At 54.7% G+C, this 24,062-nt stretch overlaps 2 protein-coding genes across 2 annotated transcripts; both read left to right on the top strand.

The window, feature by feature from the left end:
* Window positions 1–2,635: 2,635 nt before the first annotated feature.
* Krt4 (keratin 4) lies at window positions 2,636–8,493 on the top strand. Its single transcript, XM_021628426.2, has 9 exons — window positions 2,636–3,183; window positions 4,313–4,527; window positions 5,311–5,371; window positions 5,756–5,851; window positions 6,328–6,492; window positions 6,626–6,751; window positions 7,300–7,520; window positions 7,715–7,749; window positions 7,845–8,493. Exons 1-9 carry the CDS (start codon window positions 2,695–2,697, stop codon window positions 8,021–8,023), a joined length of 1,587 nt encoding a protein of 528 aa, XP_021484101.1. The 5' UTR covers window positions 2,636–2,694; the 3' UTR covers window positions 8,024–8,493.
* A 5,064-nt stretch (window positions 8,494–13,557) lies between these two features.
* Window positions 13,558–23,810, top strand: LOC110541709 (keratin, type II cytoskeletal 3-like). Its single transcript, XM_021628425.2, has 9 exons — window positions 13,558–14,073; window positions 14,610–14,720; window positions 15,002–15,235; window positions 16,379–16,487; window positions 16,688–16,851; window positions 17,026–17,151; window positions 17,437–17,657; window positions 19,437–19,477; window positions 23,752–23,810. Exons 1-9 carry the CDS (start codon window positions 13,558–13,560, stop codon window positions 23,808–23,810), a joined length of 1,581 nt encoding a protein of 526 aa, XP_021484100.2.
* Window positions 23,811–24,062: the final 252 nt, after the last annotated feature.

Genomic DNA, 24,062 nt, shown 5'->3' on the forward strand with positions numbered 1-24,062 from the left:
CACTGACAGAGGCCTCAGGATCCGTAAATCCCTGGCTGAATGGAGAGGCTTCGCCTCTTGCACTCAGAGAGCTCTGAGCGAACACACCCTCCCTCTCCTGCTCCATGCCTGACAGCACTCGGCTTACTCCTCAGAGCCAGGCTTGGGCAGGCAGCCAGGGGAAGTGGGGTCACCAAGGGCAGCAGCAAAAGCCAGAGCTGTGTGTGCAGCAGGAGTGTGGGACCAGCTTTCAGTTGTCACCTCCTGGTGGACGGTTGTTTTTGCCTGTGCCCCGTGTAGAAAGGAAACAGCTCTTTCTTGCCTCTCAAACCACAAGGAACTAAACCCAATCTCACTTGGAAAATTCTTCCTTGCGTCTACCCGCAGTTTCTTATCTACAGGTCAAGGATTCTGTGAAGTGTTGGTAATTGTGATTAATAAACTCATTGGCTATGGGTCTAGGCCAGGGCATTCTTCTTGTTTGATTTGGGTTTATCGTAATATTTCCGATTACATTAATTTGGATTTAGTTAATGTGAAGGCACAACACTGGCCACTGAGGACCATGTTGTAAGTTACTGAGAACCTGCTAGGACTAGGTCACACAAACCAAGTCACTGATGACATGAGTAGGGACAGAAGGGGGCTGAGCTGGAGCTGGGCTCACCCTGGACCCTGCTGCTGCTGTGGTGGGCCAGCACCTGTGGGGGCAGACACCCAATGGTCAGGGTCATGAGCTTTGAGGTCAAGCCAATAGCACTGGCTTCCTCTACCCATTATTTTGGAGCTCTTGGATCTCGGGCGAGTAGCACAGCCTTTCCGAGCCTCAAAATCTCTTTCCTAAAATGGCTGAGGAGAATAAAACTGTCCAAGGAAAGCTTGTGCTGTCCTACATAGGACAAACATTCTAAGAGAGCTGTTTCTACCCAGAATGCATTGGGCTTCCCTCTCCCGTTCTTTGTCTGAAGGGATGGGCATATGCTTCCAGTGGCCATGAGGGAAGAAAGACTTCAGGCAGGGCGTGGTGGCCTGGATGGCCTCAGGCATAAAATGAGGCAATGGTGTGTTATGTGCCATTTAGCCCCGAATCCCTTCAGTCCTGGCTTCCTCTTCGTTTAGGACTTGACATGACCTGTGCCATTTTCTCCTCGTGGTAGTTAGAGATGAGAGGTGGGGACGTGTGCAGAGCGAAGGGCAGAGAGAGGGTAGGCCACCCCCATCAGGTGCCCTTGAGACCGAGGGTTGTCACTTTCCTGCTAAGCTGTGTTCTCCCCAACTGGCGTGTGCATGCAGAGGCCAGATTGCCAGTGCCCCACAGTTCCTTTGTCCCTTGAATCACAGAGACAGGCTTAAACCTGGTGGCAGCAGACACTGGGGGCAGAGGGGCAGCACCTCCCTGCTCGCCGTGCTCCCCCAGCCCCAGCCTCGCGGCAGCTCTACGGTGGCCAGCTGGATGGTGGCAGGGCAGAGCTGGAAGACTGCGGCTGAGCTCCTGGCCCGTCTGTCTTCCCTGTAGCCCCACTCCGAGGGCACAACCCCCCACTCTGAGTTCTCTGTGCGCCAGGGAAGCCTCTGGGGGGCACGGTTCATTGGTCTGGGGTGGTTCAGGCCAGCAGGGTTATCTAGATGCTCGTGGCTGCTCTCTCTCCCATCTGGTCACTTCCCCAGTGATGGATGGGGGAGGGAACACAGCACAACGATTTCCAAGTGCCCGGGGAAGGATAAGGGTGGATCCTTGTCGGCCTCCTGTGTGCCAGGCAGCTTGGGTATACAGCCTTATCAACTATGCGTAGGCACATGACCCCCTCAGAGGGGTCAGGTAACCGCCTCCCCCCCAGGCTGCATAGCTGGTTACTGAGATGGGTAGACCCTGATATAGGACAGTTGTGCTCACTAGGAGCAACCCAAGTGCTAGGAGGAAACCATCCTGCAAAGCTGTCCTCAGCATGGAGAAGGTTAGGAACTTCTTTCCAGGGTTCTGGGGCCACATCGGAAAAACCAGACCCGTGTGTTCTGGGGGAGCCCAGTAAGCCTCAGGGTGGCTGCCGGCCCCACGATGAGATCCCAGCAGGGGGATCCTTTGGGTCTGGGTTGGAAAGGCTACCAGGCTGGAAGTGTAAGGGAAGAGCCTTGACTCTTGGGTGAACATGGGGCCAAGGGCACGGGGAGGATAAGATCTCTAGATACAAAGTGTCAGAGCCGCCTCTGACAGAAAGGTAAATATTTGCGCTGTTTCCATTTTACGAGTTGAGCTCAGAGAGCGGTTTGCTCCGGTCAGGATGTGTAGCCTGGCAGTGGCAGGCAGTGCCCTGGAACCTGTGGCATGACAGTAGGGGTGACAGGGCTATGTGTCCTGGCAGGAGCCCCATGAGGCTGGCCGGGAAGGTGGAAGGACAGTGGGGCCTTGCAGGGCTGAGCTAGGTGGGCCGTGGCCCAGGAGGCCCTGGGGCGCCGGCTCAGGAGTGATGAGACCGTAAAGCCGTGCCCTCCCAGTGACTTCTGTAGGTGTGTTCAGTGACATGCTCAGCAGGTGCAGGGAGGATGGGCCTGTGCCAAAGGCCCAGCCCAGAGATGTTTCGGATTTTTCCCTTTATGCCCCTGCAACCAAGCCCTGCTGCTCCAGCCCATAAAAGCTGCGAGGGCCAAGGGCCCTGGCATTCACAACCTGGCCCTTGCTCCGCTTCTTGCTCGCAGCATCTGCCTCTGCTCTCAGCCATGATCGCCAGACAGCAAAGCGTCCGCGGAGCAGCCCGGGGCTTTAGCGGTGGCTCAGCCATTGCCGGAGGAGTCAAGAGGGTGGCCTTCAGCTCGGCCTCCATGTCCGGGGGTGCAGGCCGCTGCTCCTCAGGGGGCTTCGGCAGCAGGAGCCTCTACAACCTCGGGGGCCACAAGAGCATCTCCATGAGCGTGGCGGGGTCCTGCCAAGGTGGTGGCTACGGGGGTGCCGGAGGCTTCGGTGTCGGAGGCTTTGGTGCTGGCTTCGGTGCTGGTGGCTTTGGCGGTGGCTTCGGAGGCTCCTTCAACGGTCGAGGTGGTCCCGGCTTCCCCGTCTGTCCTGCTGGAGGGATTCAGGAGGTCACCATCAACCAGAGCCTGCTGACACCTATCCAGGTGGAGATTGACCCGGAGATCCAGAAAGTCCGCACTGCAGAGCGGGAGCAGATCAAGACCCTCAACAACAAATTTGCTTCCTTCATCGACAAGGCGAGTGAGCCTGACCTGGGCAGAGGCTGAAGTTTCTGAGCTCAGGGTCCCGGGTCCTAGCCGGGAGGGCAGCTTGTGCCTGTTTCTGTCTCTGGGTGAAACCTCTCCTTTCTGAGGCTGCTCGAAGAGCAGAGGAGATGCTCCTTGCTTCTTCCAGGCCAGCTTCCATTTTTTAGGCAAGTTCTGGAGCTCTTGCTGTGTAGGTTCTGCTGAAGCCATGCATCATGGAGTCTGGTAACTCAGCCATCTATGGCTATGGGCCAGGGTGGTGGCCCAGCCCAGGCTGTTCTGGGCTGCTGTGCACCCAGGTTTTGGTTCCTTTAGGTGTCTGAGTGGGTGCACTGGTTGAGGAAGCCTGTAGTAGCTGGTGGAGGCTTTGCTGTGACTACAGAGATCCAGGCTTGAGCACTGGCCTCCGAGACTTTGTTCTCCCTTGCTGAGTCTCATTTCACCCCACCTTTTGGGCTCAGGAGTTGGTAGTCTCGTGGAGCGTGCAACATGGAGACGCTCTGCCAGGCCTCTCCTCCGGCCGGCCTGGCGAGGGGCTTTTGAGAGTGAAGGCTCCAGGAAGCCCTAGTCAGGATGGGCTCCAGCCGCATCTCAGAACATGGTGGGCCATGAGCACTCAGCTTTACCTGTGTGCAGACTCAGGAGACTCCTACACAGCTCACGCTGACTTCAAACTCATTGTCCTCCGCCTCAGCCTCCTGAGTGCGGGCTCACACATGCGCACTGCCACGCTTAGCTGACCATGAATGTGTGCGTTCTTCACTGTGGGTCTGTACCCCTCGAAGGCAGACACCTGCCAACTGTGGGTGTCCCGCCTGGTCCTATTTGATTTGCTTATTTCACAGACGCTCTGCTCCCCAGCCCTGCACTGGGCCCTTGGTGGGCTGTGGTTAGAAAGCTGCTTCTGCTGTACCATCAATCCCACACAGCGTTCTCCAAGCTGTGTGTCCCAAAGGCAGCTGCGGGCCCAGGAGCACATGGCATGGTGGTGCCAGGCTTGCTAGGCTGGCAATTCTTAGGTGGTCTGGCTGCCTGGACCAGCTAGGCTGGTGCTGGCCTCAGGCACTCTCCTGATGAGGCATTTGGTTCTCACTAGTGGCCTGTGTCTTTTTCAACACAGGTTCGGTTTTTAGAGCAACAGAACAAGGTCCTGGAGACCAAATGGAACCTCCTCCAGCAGCAGACAACCACCACATCCCCCAGGAACCTGGACCCTTTCTTTGAGACTTACATCAATGCCCTGAGGAAGAATCTGGACAGTTTGACAAATGACAAAGGACGCTTGCAGTCAGAGCTGAAGCTCATGCAGGACAGCGTGGAGGACTTCAAGGCCAAGTGCGCGGGGGGGGGGGGCTGGCCTGCATGTGGGCTTGTCCCCAGCAGTTTGGGGGCCCTGAGAAACCCAGGGCACAAAGCTCCTTTAAGCTAAGACTTCTGTATTCAAGCGGAGGCCGAGTAACCACTAGTTGCTTATAATCAGCGACAGTTTCAGGTTCCTAGGTTTGCTGTCTACAGAGAGGTTCAGAAACACAATGGGTCAATAGCTGCATTAACCAGGTCAGAGACTGGGATATGGATTGGCACATGGATTGAAAAGAGCCAACTGAATACTGACTAGGGTGGCTTTTTAGATCTCCAGTAGGGGCGAAATTCTGACCTCATGGTTTGTGAGAATGGAGTGAAATAGAGAGGGTGGATAGAGCAGGTAGGACACACAATATGCTGTAGCTCTACTTTTGCTCTCTGTAGGACGGGGCTGAGAACAGGAACACACACAGCAAGAAAAAGGGAATAGAATTGAAAACAGGACATTTACTCTGCCGCATGGCTGGGAGACGGTCTTCCCCATGATCTGATCTGATCGCAGTGCTGATAGAGACTTAATGACACTGCGTTAGAGATTGTCTCCTGAAAACAGTCTTCCTGACGCTTGTGTTTCTGTCTCTGAATAAACTGGGGCCGAGGCTGTTAGCCTCATGGGTGGTATGTTAGATGAATAGCTACAAACCCTTGACTGCAGCTCACGACCCGGGCATTTCCAAAGTCTGAGAGTTTGAGAACAAGCAGTGGAGATGGGAAGTAGCTCACGGTCTCCTGTCTTCCTGTCCTCACCCCCAGGTACGAAGATGAGATCAACAAGCGCACAGCTGCAGAGAATGACTTCGTGGTCCTCAAGAAAGTAAGCCAGGCAGAGCTGCAGCTTCCCTCCCTGGTGGATGTGGCCCTCCCTGGTGGATGTGGCCCTTGGCTTAAGTTGTGTGTTTAGTCTGTCTCTGCCTGTCTTTGTCTTCCTTGGCTCTACCTGGAATTGTGGCATCAAAGGAAGTGGGTAATGGGATGAGATACTAAAGGGAATGAGTCTGTGAGGAAAACCCACCTGAACTCTGAATTTCCATGGATTCTGGTGGCTTTGGTGGCAGAGCACATCAAATGATTCCCTTCTGCATAGTCTTTTAAACTGCTTCAAGGGAATCTGGGTGTGTTGATTGACATCCTTGCCCCCATTGTAAGTCCTGCTCTTGATTTCTTCTCCTTCCCTCTTCCTCCCCCTCTATTTCTGCAGGATGTGGACGCTGCCTACATGATCAAGGTGGAGTTAGAGGCCAAGGTGGACAGCCTTAAGGATGAGCTCAACTTCCTGAGGGTCCTCTATGAAGCGGTGAGGCGCCATCCTCTGTACAGAGGAAGGCAACCCCTGTCTGTGAGGCTGTGGCTGCAAGTCATGCTTCTTCATAGATTCCAACCACTTATTTCAGGGCAGAGGGTTCTTGTAAGGTCAGGGAGAGATGCAGTGAGAGTTTCTCAGGACCAGATGTCCTAGAAGGGAGGGCTAGAGCTGGAGTCTGCCCTGAATGTTTCCATCCCAATGCCTTCCACCCAGCACAGAGCAAACCTGCCTTATCATACACAGAACAGTTGTGTCTTTGGGAGTAGAGATGAGAACCACTGCTTTTTTGTCCAGTAATGTCATCAACCTTTCATCCTTCTCTCTCCCCTCTCCCTCTACACTGGGAACATCAACTCTGCCTCCAGCAGGCCTGTTTCACAGCTGCTTCCATGGAAGTGGGAGGCTGGGGTCAGAGGTCAGCGGAGACTGACTCTCCTGGGGTCTGATGTGAGACATGGGCCTTGTAGGAGCTGTCCCAGATGCAGACACACGTCTCAGACACCTCTGTGGTGCTGTCCATGGACAACAACCGGAACCTGGACCTGGACAGCATCATCGCCGAGGTCCGCGCCCAGTACGAGGAAATTGCTCGGAGGAGCAAGGCAGAGGTCGAGTCCTGGTACCAGATCAAGGTGTGTGTGTGGGCTGAGTGGGCCTCTGGGTGCCACCTGCCCTCGTTTGACCTGGGGTGGCTGCTGTTCCACCTGTGGTCGCCCTTGCTGGGTCTACTGTACAGCCTTAGAGCCCTGCTCCCTTGGGTCTCAGGTCCAGCAGCTCCAGATGTCAGCTGACCAACATGGCGACAGCCTGAAGAGTACCAAGAATGAGATCTCAGAGCTCAACAGGATGATCCAGAGGCTGCGGGCAGAGATTGAGAACATCAAGAAGCAGGTGGGTGTGGCGCCTCTAGGGGGGCAAAGGGATAAAGCACTGGGCTGGAAGGGTCCAGGCTTATCTGCAGAGCTTTTGTACCAGCCATACAGTAGCAGCCATGTGGATCTCCTCCGCATGTCTTTCTTAAAGTGGCCTTCCTGGCTAGTCTTCCCTGGCTTTTGCATATCTTTATCTTGTTGATCTGGTGAGGTTATGGGTGGGCTCTGAAGTCTTGCAGGGACATGAATGTGTTCTGTCTGGAATGAATGAGATCCCTTCTCACACCCATTCCCAGACAGGGTTTCTCTGTGTAGCCTTGGCTGTACTGGAATTTTCTGTAGACCAGGCTGGCCTTGAACTCACAGAGATCCTCCTGCCTCTCCCTCTTGAGTGCTGGGATGGTGTGCGCCACCATCAGGCTAGATGGGACTCTAGAGTCAGGAATGATGAGGAGAAGAACAGAAAGAATTCTAACGTCTTAATCCAGTGGGGAGCTGGTCCAGGAGGAGGAACAGGTGCAAAGTTCTCTACAGCAGGGCCCTGACGTTGCCCATTGATGCCCACAGTGCCAGACCCTGCAGGCATCTGTGGCTGATGCGGAGCAGCGTGGGGAGCTGGCCCTCAAAGATGCCTACAGCAAACGCACAGAGCTGGAGGCCGCCCTGCAGAAGGCCAAGGAGGACCTGGCCCGGCTGCTGCGCGACTACCAGGCGCTCATGAACGTCAAGCTGGCTCTGGATGTGGAGATCGCCACCTACAGGAAGCTGCTGGAGGGCGAGGAGTGCAGGTGAGGGGGCTCGGGTTTGGGCTCGGACCCCTGCTGGACTTCTTGCTTCTGCCCCGTGCTGGTAGGTCTAGCCAGGAGCAGCAGACCGCAGGGTCACTTGGCTGTTACTGTGTGGCCTGAGATAAGCAGCTAATACTGCATGCTGAAGGAAGTGGGGTTCTGCTCTGTGTGGCTCACGGCTGTCTCCCCAACAGGATGTCTGGAGAATGCCAGAGTGCCGTGAGCATCTGTAAGTCCCTTCCCCACCGCGCCATCCTTTCCTCCGGGTCTGGGTTGGGGACTACTGGCGCTGAGAATAACCACGCGTTCTGTCTATCCCTCCAGCGGTAGTGGGCGGCAGCGCCAGCATTGGCGGCAGTGCCGGCATTGGCCTTGGCCTGGGAGGCGGTTTTGGCTCTGGTTCCGGTTCTGGAAGCGGCTTTGGGTTTGGTGGTGGTGTCTATGGCGGTTCCGGTTCCAAGATCACCTCTACCACCACCATAACCAAGAGGTCCCAGCGATAGAAGAGACGGGCGCTGATGGCCCTGAGCCCAGCAGGGTCAGCCATTCCTGGTGCCTTCGTGTTTCCTCCACTTCATCTCCACTTCTTCCTGTTGCTCATCTTGTTAGTTTCCCCACTCTGCCTTGGTCCCTCGGTTCCGGAACAATCTTCTGGCCACGGTGTGGCCTCCGCCCTCTTGGAGCCTGGTAGTGTCTTCTCAGCTTGGGCCAGGTGACCCTTCTGCAATGGGAGGGGCATCTGATTTCACCCCAATGGACAGAGGAGGTGAAGACCAGCAGCTCCTTCTTCAGAACTGTCATGTGCGGCCCGTCCAGTCACACCAGCCTCCAGCAGATCCTGGCCATCCAGCTGCCACAACCGTGCCCACTCTCCACTGACGGGCTCTGCCAGGCTAAGACAAAGACTGCTCGCGGTCCCGTTCAACCCTGCTCCTCTCTCTGCTCATCCCCAATAAAACTCTTTTGTCATTCATTCTGAGAACTTGGCTCTGTTTCCTGGGGAGAAGGTTCTAGAAGCCCACCTATTCAGAGGATTTAGGTAAAGGTTTGAGATCTGTCTGTACAGGTCAAGGTCACCCACCACGTTCTCAGCTTCCTGTTTCCAAGGTGCAGAGAGCACTGCTGCCAGAGATGCAGGGTGGGGACCCAAAAGCTGCCCAGAGGTCAGGGGAACGTTCATGACAACCCAACTGTATAATGGGTGATCGCTATGGACGACCTCAGGCAGGGTGTCTCAGGGCTGACCCTGGCACCAGCCTGGAGGAAGAGGCTGGGTCTGGAGGCACACTGGGCATCAGGCCGCCCAGCGCCTTTACTGTACACAGAACACCAAGCCTGTGCGATAGGTTGGCCTCAGTGTCTTGCCAGAAGTCTTCAGTTCTTATTTGCTTGGATCTGACCCAAGGCCCTGCGTGTGTCAGCTGTGTTCCTACAGCTGCACCTCAGCCAGAGGCCGTTCTAGTTCAGGCAGTTCCATGCTTGGGGCCAGATCCCCATGGACCTGAGAGGCTTTCGGGAACCTGTCTCGAGAACCAACAAGGTCACAGGTGCTAGATGGCAGAGAGGGGTGTTCTTTCAGAGTTGGAAGGCTTCGCTCACTTCTTCACCTCGTTGGGCTCACCGGTCCAGCCTGGGCTGCTGTCCTGAGAGGAGCAGGAAGGGCGGAGGACAGGCAGGCCTTGTGGAACAGGGAAGACAGAAGCTTCTTGGTTTGGGGTATTCCCGGAGACTCTGCTTGGTACGGTGCTGCAGTGGGGAGAGGGCAGTCTGAGGAGAGGGCTTGATGCAGCCTTTGAGGACACCACCTCAGCCCTGGATCTGGGACACTGCGGCCTTCCCCTTCCTAAAAGCAGATGGACTTCACAGCTCCCACCTGCAGCCCGACCCGATCTTCCCACTGTGGGTGCCAACTTCCCCCTTAAACTCTGGCCTGATGGCGCTGGTGGGGGGAGTGGAAAGGTTTTGCCCAAGTTGGGACTTGCCCATGGGGCCCTCAAGCAGACATGAGGTCTCCCCCTGGGGTGGAGCAGAGAGCGTTTCTGGGGCTACAATCTTGGGAGGGGTTCCTGGCCCAGCGAGAGCTGTCTTTCTGGGCCAGCCCTGATCTCTCCATTGTCTGTCCTGGGCTTTTTGCCCTGTGTTTCATGTGTAAGCAGGAAGCATCTGCAGCCTGTAAGCCTGTCAAGAGGTGTCCGTTGCTTCCCCCATTGTACCCCACCCCTGGGAAATGCCTGCTCAGCAGTTTTGAGTTTCTGGGGTGGGGAAGAGGAGTTAAGGGTTGAGAGTGAGGGCAAAGCTCCCGACTCTCTTACCAGAAGACCGCAGGCTGCCCCAGCCCCCTCTCCTGCTTCTGCCCAAGAGGAGTGGCCAGCCTACCAGGTGCCAGGGTTGGCCTGGCCTCTGCAGGAGCAGTTAACGATCTAGTTTACCAAGGCAGCAACAGAGGAGATGTATGCGACTATGTCTTGGAGTTCGCGTGGCCACATGAAGAGGCCACATGTTTCTATAAAACTCCTCCCTGGAGTGGTGGCACACACTAATCACTGTGCTGAGAGAGCTGAGGCAGAAGGATTGCTGTAAGTTCTAGGCCTTTCTGGGCTATATGGAAAGAGCTAGTATCAAAAGCCAACCAGCCAACAAACCAGCACACACAAACAAGCAACAACAACGAAACCAGAAAAAGAAAAAAAGAAAAAAGGAAAGAGGAAGAGAAACATTCATTTGATCTGTTTCTGAGCAGTCTGGTAGCCTAGCCAGGGAAAGGAGGCGCCATGGAGCCCCATTGGCATGTAATCTGAGCCTTTGGCATGCTAAGGTTTGGAGGGAATGCTGTCCATGAAGAGAAGGACAGGAGGATGGGAGTGTGGCCAAGAATCCTTGGTAGGGGCTGGAAGCTCAGGACCCAGGCTCACTGCTCCTTGATTCAAAGGAGAAGTCAGATAAAGGTAGGTACACTAAATAGAAAAAAAAAAAAGATTTTTCAGGACAGGGTCTCTTTGTGTAGCCTTGGCTGTCTTGAAACTTGCTCTGTAGCCCTGGCTAGCCTGTACCTCAGATATCTGCCTGTCTCTACCTCCCCAGTGTTGGGATTAAAGGTGGACACTTGACTGTCTCCCATCAAGTTACCTGTCAATCACCCATCTATCCATCAACTCACCCACCCATCCACTCATCATTTCAACAAAGTCCCAGAACATGAATCCTTCCAGCCCAGAAGCCTGGCTGGATCCATCCTGAAGTCCATGACTGCATGTTGACTTTTAGTGGCTGTTTAACAAACGATGGAGCCAGGTGGTGGCACACACCCTTAATCTCAGCACTCTGGAGGCAGAGACAGGCAGAGCTCTGTGAGTTCAACGCCAGCCTGGTCTACAGAGAGAGTTCCTGCACAGCCAGAGCTGTTACACAGAGAAACCCTGTCTCAAACAACAAACAAACAAACAACAAAACCAAAGCAAAGTAAAATGTTGATGGAATGAACCAGCAAACCACCATTGGCTGAATGCATAGCCTGTGCTAAGCAATAGGGATCCCAACACAAAAGGAATTAGACTAGTTTTTAGGAAGATTTAGGTATAGATGGACATGTCTATATCTCAATAACTTGATGGCCAAATAGATAAATGAAAGCCACTGGGAGCTACAATCCAAAGCAATGGCTGCCCAGGGGAAGGGAGTGACTTCTGGCCTTAGGAGAAGGCTTGGCAATGCAGAAATCACCACACAGGAGATGGTGCTTAAGGACCCAAGTGTCAGACAGGGGTGAGAGCTCCCTCAGCAGAAGAGGGATGGCTCTCGGAGAGGAAGCCTCTCCTTCAGGAAGTCTGTTGGGATGGGCTGCACCGAACAGCAGTGCCTAGCTTCCCTTCGGCTTCCAGGAGGCTTTGAATACACTGCTTTCTCTGAGCAGAGCCCTGACAGGTGGCAGCATTTTTGCCATCTCCCGGAGTCCCTCTGCCTCGTCTGAATGCAGCACTCTTGAGCCCCAGGGAACAGGGCTTCCCTTGGCAAGGTCTGTGAATGTCCATTCTGTGTTGGCTTTATGGGAGGCCACAGGGACAGACATCGGAAGGAGGATGCAGCCAAACCTGAGTTTGGAGCATGACTTCCAGAGTACTGGAGACTGACACATTACCCACAGACTGTCCAGAATTTAGGAGGGCATTGAGAGTGACGGTTGGTGCCACCAAGCCCTGGGAGCACCTGGAGAAGGGATTCAAGGCAGACTCCTGAAGGAGTCTAAATATGGAAGCCAAGGAAGCAGCCAGGTGAAAGGTGTGTGGATCCGGAGCTGGGAAAAGGCCCAGGGATGAGGGTTTCCCACCAGCAAGGTTACCGGAGTGGAGGCTTCCAGGATGTGGCTCAGGGCAGAGTGTGACAAAGCCCAAACCAGCTGAGAGTTACTGGAGATCAAGGGCGATGGAGCCAGGACAGAAGCTATGGAGGACCATTTGGCCTGCTGCCCAATTTATTTGGGGCTTGGGCCTGTGTTCCAAGGCTGGGAATAAGCTCAGAACAAGGTGCCTGAGTGAATGAGCTCAGAACGAGGAAGGGGAGGGCTCCAGCTCCTGCTCTGGAGATGAGCACCTGCTCCCTTTTCTCTGCAGCTGTCACTGGTGGCGGCTCTGCCGCCTTCTCCACTCTTGGCGGCTCTCTGGGATGAAGAGGTTTGTTGTCACTCCCTTGTCTCCTGACGGAAGTGTTCCTTGTCCTTCACAATATTTCTTCAACATTCTCCATCCTGTCTGCATTCGGGCCATGGATGGCTCTTTAGACTACTTCCCTGGAGTCATGGCCACCTCAGCCCTTTCCATCCGCCATGTTAAGTCCAGTTGAATTCTGTCCAGTTCTTCAGTGGAGAGAGGTCCTTGCTTTACAAGCAATTCATGGAAAAATTAAGGTACATCTTCTTCCTCTTATCGTCCTCTTCTCCGGGTTAAATGACTGCTTCAAGATCTTCCCCCTGCTTTCTTCCTTATTTGTTTCAGCAATGTAGCTGGTAAGTCCCTAAGGTCTTTCAGGGACATATTGAGAGGGCAAGGCTGTGGTTTCGGCTGTGAGCGGCTCTCACCTGTGCCCCTGATCCCTGCAGCCAGATTAGGTGCCCGCTCATGTCTTACTCATGCCTCTGATCTAACCTCAGCACTCCCCCTCAGAGAGGAAGCTGGCTCCATGTGGTCCTGAGTGACCTCCCGGCTGCTCTCATTGCTTCAGCCATTGTCCCCCCCCCGACACCCCATGGTCCCACCTCAGGGCACTCATGGACCTGTTTTGGGGCCCCTTTCTTCCAGATGCCTGCATGCTTTCTCCTCACTATGTCTACTGGGCAGGTCCACAATACCACTCCATGAAATAGGCCCCCTACCATGCTTCTCCTCTTTTTTTTTATCCATTTATTTCTGTGTATGCATGTTTTGTCTACATGTGTATATGGGTACCACGTGCCTGCTTGCTGCTCATTAAGATCAGAAGATGCAGGCCGGATCCTATGAGCTGGAGTTACGAATGACTCTGGGCCACCCAGTGGGTGCTGGAAGCTGAACCAGAGTGAACTGTGTCATGGATACCATTCTCCAGGGTTGAGAGAGCTCTGACATTTCTCCCTCTCAGGGAGCCAGAGCATCCCCCACTCTCTCACCTTCCCACAGCTGAGTTCTGCTCTGGTAGGGCCCAGAGCTGCTGGTCAGTAGACAGACCAAAGCTGATTCCCTGGTTGCAGGTCAAGGGCGTCCTGGCTCTTGTCTCTTTAAATTGAACTACTGTGCATGGGGGCAGGACAGCGCCTGGGCCTCCCTCATACCCCCACAGCCAGGAAAGCCTACCACTTGAGTTCAGCTTATCCCCAAGGTGTGTTTGGTGGCTCTGACTTTTGGGGGAGTTCCAGCCCACAAGCTTTTGGGGTTAATTATCATTCCTTCCCTTGATCCCCACAGCCTGGCCAAATGCATATAAAGGGATTCATTCTCCCAAGCCTCAGTCCTCTGCTGACTCTTGGCTATGTGCTTCGCTCATTTTTTCTGTCAACAAGTGCCTCACCATGAGCAGACAGGTCTACAAGACTGCTGGTGGTCTGGGCCGGGGCTCCTCTAGCTGGTCAGCTGCAGAATTAGACATCATCAGGAAGAAGTATCTAGCCCGTTCTGGGGCAGCCAGTGCAAGGGCTTATGGGATCCAGAGTGGAGCACATGTCTTTGGCAGTAGAACCCTCCATAGCCTGGGCGACAGCAGGCGCATCTCCATCAGTGTGGCAGCTGCTAGCTCCAAGACTGGTAGCTTCGGTGCAGGTCCAGGAAGCCATGGCACTGGTTCTGGGGATGGCTTTGGTGGTGGCAAAAAAATGGGAGGTGGCATTGGGAGAACTGGTGGCTTTGGATTGGCTGGTGTCAATAGGTCTAGAGCCTTTGGTCCTGGGGTAATCCAGGAAGTGACCATCAACCACAGCCTCCTTCAGCCCCTCGATGTGGAGACTGACCCCCAGACTGTGAGGATGAAGGTCAAAGAGTATGAAGTGATCAAGGCTCTCAACAACAGTCTTGTCTCCTTCCTTGACAAGGTAATGAAATGCTGACTCCCATTCGTATAGGAGACTGAATTTGACTTTTAGACACTGTTTAAATTGTCCTCACGGGCCAGACCTGAGAGTGAGGACCTGGCAGAGACACAGGGTCTGGGAAGATACGCAGGACTGATGCTTAGGATGTGCGTAGTGTGCAAAGACCCAAATGCCATCATGCACTGCTTGCCTGAACCCCTGCTCAAGTTTCTGCCTGGAGTCTTCTGTAGGTCTGGGCCCTAGAACTGGAGTTCAAGGCAAGGCAGTGACCACTGGCCAGAAGAGTGTGATCTGGCACCAGCGCCCTGGGAGTGTAAGCTACCCTTTGAGGGTTCTCGTGGTGTCCTTTCCCTCTGTCCGCTGTCCCCACAAAGCGGGCTGAAGTCCAAGAGGACTTAGAGAGGCCTAAGTGGACCTCTAGTCTCAGGGGCTGTGGGACATGGCTGCCCTTTCCACCTCGACTCAACATAGTACAGAAAACAAGGGCCCTGGGGCCTGCCGTAGCCTGGCCTTACTTGGCACCGTCTCCCCTCTAGACTCAGGAGGAGCACTGCTGTGTGGGTGGACGTGCCAACAGCTGGCGGCCTGCAGGGCTGCCATGGCTGTGGGCTCTGCGATGGCAGCATGCCATCGAGGGCTTTCACAGCGTGAGCTGTGTTTCGGGGAGTCGGGTTCATGTCAAAATCCCCGGGATGCCAAGGCGACCCCTCACAGATCTGTACTTGTGTGTGGGGACCTTCTACCTCTGTGCCTTCTCACTGTGTTTCGTCAGTGTTCTGGTGGCTGAGCTGGCTGAGCACAGTTTGAGCAGCTGCAGGAAGAGCCCATCTTCACATCTGCCTCTGTGCCGGCGGACCGGATCTACCTGCTACGAAGGCCCCCCATGGCTCTGTACCTTGCCTGATGCTGCTGCCCGTCTGTCCTGTAGGTGTCCTTCCTGGACCAAGAGAACAAGGCGCTGGAGACCATATGGGAGCTGCTCCAGCAGCAGGGTCCCCGCCCCATCACTGACTACCACAGCCTCAACCCTGTTTTCGAGAACTTCATCAACTCCCTTCGTGGTGACTTGGATGACGTCACTTCCGAGAGACCCTGCCTGGACGCAGAGCTGAGGAGAGTGCAGGCCACAGTGGAGAACTACACAAAGAGGCGAGTGATGGAGGTGGGGAAGTCCTGGGCTACCCCTGCCCCAGAGCCCCTGCACTTCCCGAGCTCTTTCTGACCACTGGGCAATGGTGGTACTTGGCCTGTTTTTCTTCCCTACTTCCATGGGGCAGCTGGCTCCTTGGGTCCCCTGTCCCCTTCCTTTGCCAAGCATAGATAGAGTCTAGACCTAGAGCTGGTTACGGAGGGGATGGGTTTACTAGAGTTGACGAGCTTCCTCCAGCCAGGCTGAGGGAGATCCTGGTTCCGGGAAGTGAAAGGTTGTGAGGCAGCTCTGGGGATGGTGACTTGATCTTAGGGTTTGTCTGGGACTGGGGGGGGGGTCTGGAATGTGAGAATTTAGGTGCTGTAATTGGAATAGTGTTTCTGGGCAGACCATGCGAGTGGGTCATTAACACAGAGCGGTAAGGAGGGGGGGTCAGCTGGAAGGTCAGGCTGGGTGGGAGGCAGAGAACAGCCGTGCTTCTGACTGACTCAAGAGTAAGCCCAGGGGCCGGGGGATGGCTCTGTGACTGACGTGCTCTCTGGCCAACACGGAGACTTGAGGCTGGATCCCGGAAGCCACAGAAAAGCCAGCGACATGGGTCTCTAGCAGAGAAGACCAGACCATTTCACACAAGGCGGAAAGCAGGGATAGGTCCTCTACCTCCACGTGTGTGCTGAGGCACACCTGTGCCTTCCCCCTGACAAAACAAAACCTCCCCAAACAAAACAAATACGGCAAGTTCACTCTTCTGTTCACAGACACGAGGATGAGCTCAGGAAATGCACAGCTGCAGAGGGTGACTTGGTGGCTCTGAAGAAGGTAGGGACAGTGGAGAACTTCCTGGCCTGTCACCACAGGGTCCCAGCAGAAGGCAGGATCCGCTTGCTCTACTGTCAAGTGCAAACCGCTGGGGCGGACAGAGCAGCCACGTGCGTCCTCTTTGGGAGTCAGTCCACTGGTCTTGAGCTCCTGAGGACCGCAGTTAACCTCGTTCCTGTGAGACGTGAGCTGCCCCTTCACACGGAGTTTGGTTGAGACCCAAATTCAATGGCATAGCCAGACCCTCTGGTCCGTCCTCTGAACTCTGTTGTTATGACTGCAGTTTGTTTGTTGCTCATTGGGGTCATAAGGCCTTTATGTTCCTGTTTTCCTCAGAATGTGGACTCTGACCACTCAGCCAGGAGGTCGCTGGAGGACTTGATGGCCACTCTGATAAAGGAAATCAACTTCATGAGGAACCTCTTTGAAGTGAGGATTCAGGAGAGCGGGTGTGTTGGGGGAGGGTAATGCCTGGCCCTGGAGCCTGTCTAGACGAAGCTCCTTGTAGCAGCTCAGCAGGGTGGGCTGCAGACACGGGCTCCCTGAGCATCCACGGCAGCTGGACATGTGCATGTCCGGAGCTAAGGCCAGCGAGCGGGGTTACTCAGGAGGCAGTTGTCCCAGTGAGCCTCTTTGCACCGGCAGGAAACGTCCCGGCTGGAGAGCCTGCCAACAACGCATCTCTGGTCCTCTCCACGGACAACAAGAGCAGCCTAGATGTGCAGAGCATCCTTTCTGGGATCCGCGGTCAGTTTGAAGAGATTGCCCAGAGGGACAAGATGGAGGCTGAGTTTCTGAACCAGACCAAGGTGGGTCTCAGGCACTGCCTAAGGGTTCCACTGGGAGTCAGGGACACTGTGCCTGCGAGACAGCTGTGGAGGGGTCTGTTTTCTGGGGCTTCCCACAGTTTGGTGGGTGACATGGGTATAGAAACTGATAGGTGCAGTTGCATTTAACATTTCTTTTCCTTTCTGGCTGCCTAGCTGCTGGAGCTCCAGACCATGGCTGGCAGGCAAGAGGCTGAGCTGAGGAGCGTCAGGAGCCAGGTGGCAGAGTTCAGCAGGTTGATCCAGAAGTGGAAGGCAGAGACAGAGGATGCCAAGGAGCAGGTAGGAAGGCTTGGGTGCTATTGCCTGGACCTACTGTTGCTGATGGGGTGCGCCTCTCAGGACTCATAATGGAAGGGTCTTTTGAAGAGAGATGAGTCTCTGGGAAGCTCTCAAGCTAAGCTCTCCTAGAAGGCTGGCAAGCAGTGAGAAAATGTCTTCGGGGGTAAAGAGAAAGCAACTAGGGAAGGGTGTCACCCCGACTTTAAGATGTGAAAGTCCATTCTAAGTTGCAGAGAGCCTGGCCCATCCCACCGGCTCATTCTACACACTTCCCATCAACCGCAGAGCACAAAGCTGCAGATGTCCATCATGGAAGCTGAGCAGCTTGGTGAGACCGCCATCAGGGACGCCAACACCAAGCTCCAAGATGCCCAGGCTGCCCTGAGGAAGGCTGAAGATGATCTGGCCAGGCTGACCATGACCTACTGGGAACTGTTGGATGTCAAGATGAACTTGGATGGGGAGATTACTGCCTACGGCCAGCTGCTGGAGGGAGCAGAGCACAGGTGAGCTTCACCTCGTCTTCCTGACCCGTGTGTGCCTCAGTCTGAGGACCACACAAGTAATCACGTGAGTAACACGTGACCTGCCATGAAGACTCCCTGCCTAGGCCTATGTCTTTCCCAGTCTACCCCCCTCCATGGCAGCCAAACTATATTCTCAGCCAGCATGCACAGCTTTTTTTTGTTGCAGACTGCTTTGTGACAGCCATCTCTTTTTTACTTTCTCAAACAGGATGTCCGGAGGGTACCAGAGTGCTGCCAGAGTCTATAAGTAGCCTAGGCCATTCCAGTAAAGGCTGATTCTCAATTATCTACTAATAAAGGAGAGCAGCAACTAGTTTAGAAAACTTCCTGTCTTAGTCAGGGCTTCTGCTGCTGTTGAAACATCATGACCAAACCAAAATGGGGAGGAAAGAGTTTGTTTAGCTTACAATTCCACATCACTGTTCATCACTGAGGGAAGTCAGGACAAGAATTCATAGGGCAGGAACCTGGAGCAGGAGCTGAGGCAGAGGCCATGGAGGGGGCCGCTGACTGGCCTGCTCCTCATGGCTTATGCAGCCTGCTTTCTTGTAGCACCCAGGACCACCAGCCCAGGGATGGTATCACCCACCATGGGCTGGGCCTCCCCTCATCAATCACTAATTCAGAAAATGCCCTACAGGTTTACCTCCAGCCCGCTCTCATGGAGGCATTCTCTCAATTGAAATTCCCTCCTTTCCAATAACTCTGACTTGTGTCAAGCTGACGTAAATCTATCCAGCAGTCTATTTAGACTTCCTAGGGAATGGAAGGGCAGTGGGTGGACTTTTCTCTTTGTTCTGCCTTAGATCCTCTCATATATATGTATGATTTTAAAAATATTTATTTACTCTCTCTCTCCTCCCCCTCTATCTCCTCTCTCTCTTTTCTCTCTCCCTCCTCTCTTTTCTCTCTCCCTCCCCCTCTCTCCCTCTCTCTTCTCTCTTCTCTCTTTCCCTCCCTCTCTCTCCCTCCTCCCTCTTCTCTCTTTTTCCTCTTTTTCTCTCTCCCTCCTCCCTCTTCTCTCTTTTTCCTCTTTTTCTCTCTAACTTCCTCCTCTCTCTCTCTCTCTCTCTCTCTCTCTCTCTCTCTCTCTCTCTCTCAGTGTGTGTGTACACATGCCTGAGTGAAGTCAGAGAACAATTTGTGGGAGTCACGTCTCCCCTGCCATGTGGAGTCTCAGCCATGAGACTCGACTCAAGCTTGCTAGGAAGCCTTGCTTCTTCCTGAGCAGCCAGCCCTCAGGCCACAGTAAAATGGCCAGTGGGAAACCCTTCAGATACTGGAAAACCTCCACAGGCAGCCATCAAGCATTGACCATACTGGGCTGGGGACGTGGCTCAGTGGTAGAACTCTTACCCAGCGTGAGTGAGGCCCTGGGTTCAATCCTGAGCAGTACAAGGAAAGAACAGAGTTGATGGCAGGGTGCGGTGATGCACACTTTCAAACACAGCACTCAGAGACAGGCGGACTCTCCAAGTTCAAGGCCAGCCAGGGCTACACAGTAAGAGCCTGTCTCAAGAACAAACAAACAAACAAACAAACAAACAGTTGGCACATAGAAGGAACCATTTGTGATTTGCTGGGTGGAACCATTGACTTTGCTGGGTGGTGTGAGGCGCTGACGGCGCTAGAATGGCTCATGGTGCCTTCAAGTGCACAGCTGTCACGGTCTCTGCTGATGTCCCTGGCCTGGTGGCTCGTTAGTGACAGTGCAGCCACGTGGATGCAGGGGCTGACTGCTGTCCTGTCTTCCCACAGCTGTGCTCGACAGCAGCAGCAGCAGCAGTGCCTTGGCTTTGGCGAGTGCTTACAGAGGCAGCCTTGGTGTTGGACGAGGTGCAGGAAGCGATGTTTGCCTGGCAGGCAGGAGCGGCAGTAGACCTTCCTGGTCCTTCCTGGGTCCCTGGTAGTGGGTGTGCTGGTGGCAGCCTCGTCCAGGGCTCCGAGGGCAGCCGTGGAGCCTGCAGTGGAGGCTTCAGCTCAGGTGACAAGCTCTCCCAGTCCTCCAAATAAAGAGCCTGCCAGCATCCCGCCTCCCAGAGTGCCCCTCTGCATCTGCTCCCCCCAAAATTAGCTTACCGCCAGAAGTCCAGTCTTCCCAAGAGAGAACTTCCTTGGGGGCTGGAAGATGGGCAGGCCTGGCTCTTCCGGCGGATCCCAGCAGAGTACACGTGGGCATCCCAACTGTCCTCTCCCTGGTGACAGTCTATGCCTATGATTGTTGCTCTGCTGTGACCTTGGCTGCCATCTTCTGCTTCCCTCACAGTGTCCCTTCCCTTGGTAGAGGTGATGAATACACACAGTCCTCAACCCATCCGCTCTGTTGTCAATGAAGAGCATCCTTCCTTGCACCAACTCCCCAAGCATTCTGTGCTCACTCCTCCCCAGGGACCCACCGGTCCCCTCCCTGGGCTCTCCAATTTGTCTCTCCCTTTGGGCTCTGTGGTCTCGAGCAACTAACTACAGAACCCCAGCTCTGGACAGGCATGACTGTCCACCCACCGAGTGCTATCATGAGGCAGGAGCTGGCTAGTTTATCCTTGGAGCCCTGTGGGGGAGGGGCTGTGTGGCCTCACTGCTTTCAGGAGGAAGGCTGACACCCATCTGCTCTCTGCTGCTGCTTTCTTTGCGGGAACTAGGAAGGTCTTGGAGAAAGTGTTTCTTCACAGGGCGCAGCTGACACCCTGAAAGTTTGCCCCCCTAAAGGGGCACAGGGATAGACAGTAAACATCTAAACCCTCAGGGCTGTGTCCCCCCCCCCCCCCGACACACTAAAAGCTGCTCTGTGAGCACAATGCATTGGCACACTCTATGATAAAAGGTTCCATGCCTGGGGAAGAGTCTCTCTTGGGAGAACATGCTGGAAGTTCAGAGCAGTCCTGAGGCAAACAAACAAACAAACAAACAAACAAAGAAAAACACAAAACCAAAATAACCTGCTCAAACTCTTCAGCCCAAATGCCTGCCCCACAGTCCCCTTCCTGGGTCCCTGCTCAGGATAGCCCACAGAGAGCAGATGGCTGAGCACAGTGGGAATGCAGTCAGGGCTCCAGGAGAACACAACCATGAAGGTTCCGCCATCCAGGCCTCTGCCGGTACCAAGATGCGCTGGTCGAATGCGGTTGGTCACTGAAGTGCTGTGTGGAGGGGCATGGGCACATTGGAAAGGGCTTGGGGTCAGGGCCTTTAAAGCCTTCACCCTTTTCTTTCACCTGAGGTGTGGGACAATTCACTTCCTCTCTGGGTTTCCTGAGTCCAGGCTCCCACTTTCCCACTCTGTCGCTGAGATTTCACTGGCTCCATCCGGCAATGCCCCTCTGCCTGGCCACTCGGAGCACACAGAGAAGGTGCCGAAACAGTCAAGACAGGCCAGGGACTGATGTTTCCTCCCTAGGCTTAAGTAGAGAGTGTCTCAGAGATGGACACAGGTGTTTAAACAAAGAGACCGTGCGACCGAGGGCAGAGAGTCGCCTTCCAGCGCTGCTCCCCCAGCCTCTGGAAAGGTGGGAGTTCAAGGCTCACAGCTCGTTTTGGGGATTGAGACTTTTCTGCGGGAAGGGCAGGGGGCAGGTGAGAGGTCCCAGTGTCTGACCGAGCCTAGAGGGCTGGCACTGCAGGGACATGCCTGTTTCCACTGCGGGGAAGGCACTCCCGGGACCTGCCGCACTCCAGCCTTCCTTCTTGCCTTCATGGTTGCCATTCTACATTGCCTGTCCGAGGGCTTTTAGGCTGCAGCTGTCAGGGCTCCTAGGCTGCAGCTGTCCAGGGCTCCTAGGCTCCTGCGCGTGGCCAGACTTTTCGCCCCTCAAGCAGGTAGTCCCACGCCGTGTGTGTCAGTACGGGGAGTGTGCAGTGACTGGGAGATGTTGATAACTTGGGGACTGGACTCTCGCCAGCCGCCCGGAGCCACCAGGCAGGGGTCACTGCTTTCCGCTCTCTGCTTCGCGCCTCGCCTCTCTTCCTTGCTGTGGAGTGGTGAGTCCTCAAGTTCTACCCACGATGCCCTCTGTCTGAAAGCTCCTCCTTCACTCCACGCTGGGCGAGGGTGCTCTGAAGAGCTCCTTTCTGTTCTAGGTACTGGTGACTCAAGAGCTGACTCCTTCCTGGGTGCTGAGGTGTTTTTAGGTCCCCTTCTCTCTCCTCCTGGGGTGCAGGCCTTAGGCCAGAGCAAGTGGCAACATGCTGGTGACACAGCCACTCACAGGCAGGAAAACTGGACCCCGAAGGATCAGAAAGCATGGTGCCTTCAGTGTGCTGTCCCGGCCTACTGCGGCTCCTGAGGGTGTGAATGTCAAGTCTGGGGTAATTTGGAGTAGATCCTCACATCCCTGGTTTGCTGAAGACTGGTAGGATTTTTGTCAGCCTGTCACCAGAAATCTCATCTGGAGGGGTTCAGGCCACTCCTCATCTCTGCCTCCTCAACAGGAGCCCAGTGCATTGTCTCTGCTGACAGAAGCCACGCACGGGGACATCTTGTGGTAACACGGAGGTGGCAGGGAAGACTCAGTCCTGAAAACACTCTGACACCTATATGGTTTTCGTCTATGCCTCTTCCAAGCCCTTCCAGCATACACACTGGCTACGAGCAAGCTAGCCGGCTGAGCTGGAGGCTGGAGGTGAGCTGCTTCTCCTGGGAGGCTGTGGTGGAGCATCTGATGTCCCCTCCGTCCCCCGGAAGCCTGTCCCAGCTAAATGCTTACAGCTTCCTCAACAGGACGAGAAAGGATGGCTCTGCACGTCAGCCAGACCCGGTGTGCAAGGGCTGTGGTTCTCCTCCCCGCACAGGGCGATGTCGAGGGAGGTTTGGACCCCATGAGTGATATCCCAGAGGCTGTCAGGAAGCATCCCACAGCTTGCGGGCCCACCCTCGTAGCGATAACACGAGGTGTGGATGGGTCCACTGCTGGGGAACCCTCGAGGGACGAGAGCTCAGCCCCCTCCGCTCCCCAGGGGAGGCGTTCCCTGGAGGGGCCACTTGGCCACCGGCAGAGCAGAGGCTTGCTAGAGCTTTGCTCGTTTGCTTTTGTTTATTTGTGTATGCGTGCATTGACTGAATTTTACTTATGTGACCCTTGCTGGCCTAAGACTTACTATGTAGCCGAGGTTGACCTCAAAATCACGACAGAGCTCAGGGACCCCCAAACTTGCAGGCAACCTTCCTGCCTCTGACTCCTGGTTGCTGGGATTACAGGTGTAAGCTACACATCAGCTCATGAGAACTTTGCTGTAACATGGAAATTCTTACTACAGTGTTTATTAGTTTTAGAATATATACTATTATATATACACACGTTGTTATGCACCCCCAAGCCCCATCCACTTCTCCAAAGTTTAAACAGCCCTTGCTCTCCTCAGCACAAGAGGGCTCTTTCACACGTGAAGCTGCCTGGCGTTATGTGTACCAGAGGCAGCCAGAAGAGGGTCTTGGATCCTTGGAAATGGCTTTACAGGTGTCGTGAGCTACTTGACTTGTGTGTCGGGAACCGAACCGAACCGAACTTGCAAGAGCAGCAAGTGTTCTTGACTGCGGGCCATTTCCCAGGCTTGGAATTGCTTTTAGTTCTGGACAGAGTCACATGAAATAAACCATGCAGCAGCATGGCCTCATGTGAGGTCGTTGCCCCTTTAAAGTTGCGTTTATTTCTATTTGTAGCCCCGCGGACCTCACCAGGCCAGTGAGATGTTGGAAAGGATAGGAGGACTCTTCAAGGCAGCCGTTGTCCTGACATTTGGTGAAAAGAGCAGAGGAGATGACTGACCCTCGTGAGGGGTGTAGGCAGCACCCGGGACTTCCTTTGGCCTGTCACTTCTCCTAATCCTACAGTGCTGTGGGAGGCAGGTGGAATTACTCTGATTTCTACACTGGGGCTTACAGAGACAGGGTGACGTGCCTGCTGAGAACTGGCAGTTCTGGGCCTCAAATCCTGCACTGTAAGCACTGTGCTATGCTGCTGAGCAGGCTGGCTGCATCCTGACGGGGCCACCTGGTGTGTGCTGTAACTCTGGAATGTGGGGATAACGTGTTCGGGGCACTGAGGAGCCTAAACCAAGCCTGAGGTTCATCTGTCCACAGGAGAGGCAGGCACCTCCAACTTCAGAGAGATTAACACAGACATCGAGGGTGGGAAGTAGGCGTGTGTGAGTGTGCGTGTGTGTGTGCGTGTGTGTGTGTGTGTGTGTGTGTGTATGTGTGTGTGTGTGCATGTGTGTGTGTGCGTGAGTGTGAGTGTGTGTGTGTGTGCGTGTGTGTGTGTGCGTGTGTGTGTGCGTGTGTGTGTGCGTGTGTGTGTGCGTGTGTGTGAGCGTGTGTGTGTGTGCATGTGTGTGGGTGTGGGTGTGTGTGCGTGTGTGTGTGTGTGTGTGTGTGGGTGTGTGTGTGTGCGC

This window comes from Meriones unguiculatus, chromosome 8 (assembly GCF_030254825.1).
Source record: "Meriones unguiculatus strain TT.TT164.6M chromosome 8, Bangor_MerUng_6.1, whole genome shotgun sequence".
In the NCBI taxonomy this organism is placed as follows: Eukaryota; Metazoa; Chordata; class Mammalia; order Rodentia; family Muridae; genus Meriones; species Meriones unguiculatus.

Excerpts from the sequence above, each read along its gene's own strand:
- Krt4 (XM_021628426.2), top strand. The coding sequence starts at position 2,695 with ATGATCGCCAGACAGCAAAGCGTCCGCGGAGCAGCCCGGGGCTTTAGC. Across the intron at positions 6,752-7,299 it reads TTGAGAACATCAAGAAGCAG|TGCCAGACCCTGCAGGCATC; the intron begins GTGGGTGTGGCG and ends TGATGCCCACAG. Across the intron at positions 7,521-7,714 it reads CTGGAGGGCGAGGAGTGCAG|GATGTCTGGAGAATGCCAGA; the intron begins GTGAGGGGGCTC and ends TCTCCCCAACAG.
- LOC110541709 (XM_021628425.2), top strand. The coding sequence starts at position 13,558 with ATGAGCAGACAGGTCTACAAGACTGCTGGTGGTCTGGGCCGGGGCTCC. Across the intron at positions 14,721-15,001 it reads CCATCGAGGGCTTTCACAGC|GTGTCCTTCCTGGACCAAGA; the intron begins GTGAGCTGTGTT and ends TCTGTCCTGTAG. Across the intron at positions 17,152-17,436 it reads CAGAGGATGCCAAGGAGCAG|AGCACAAAGCTGCAGATGTC; the intron begins GTAGGAAGGCTT and ends CATCAACCGCAG.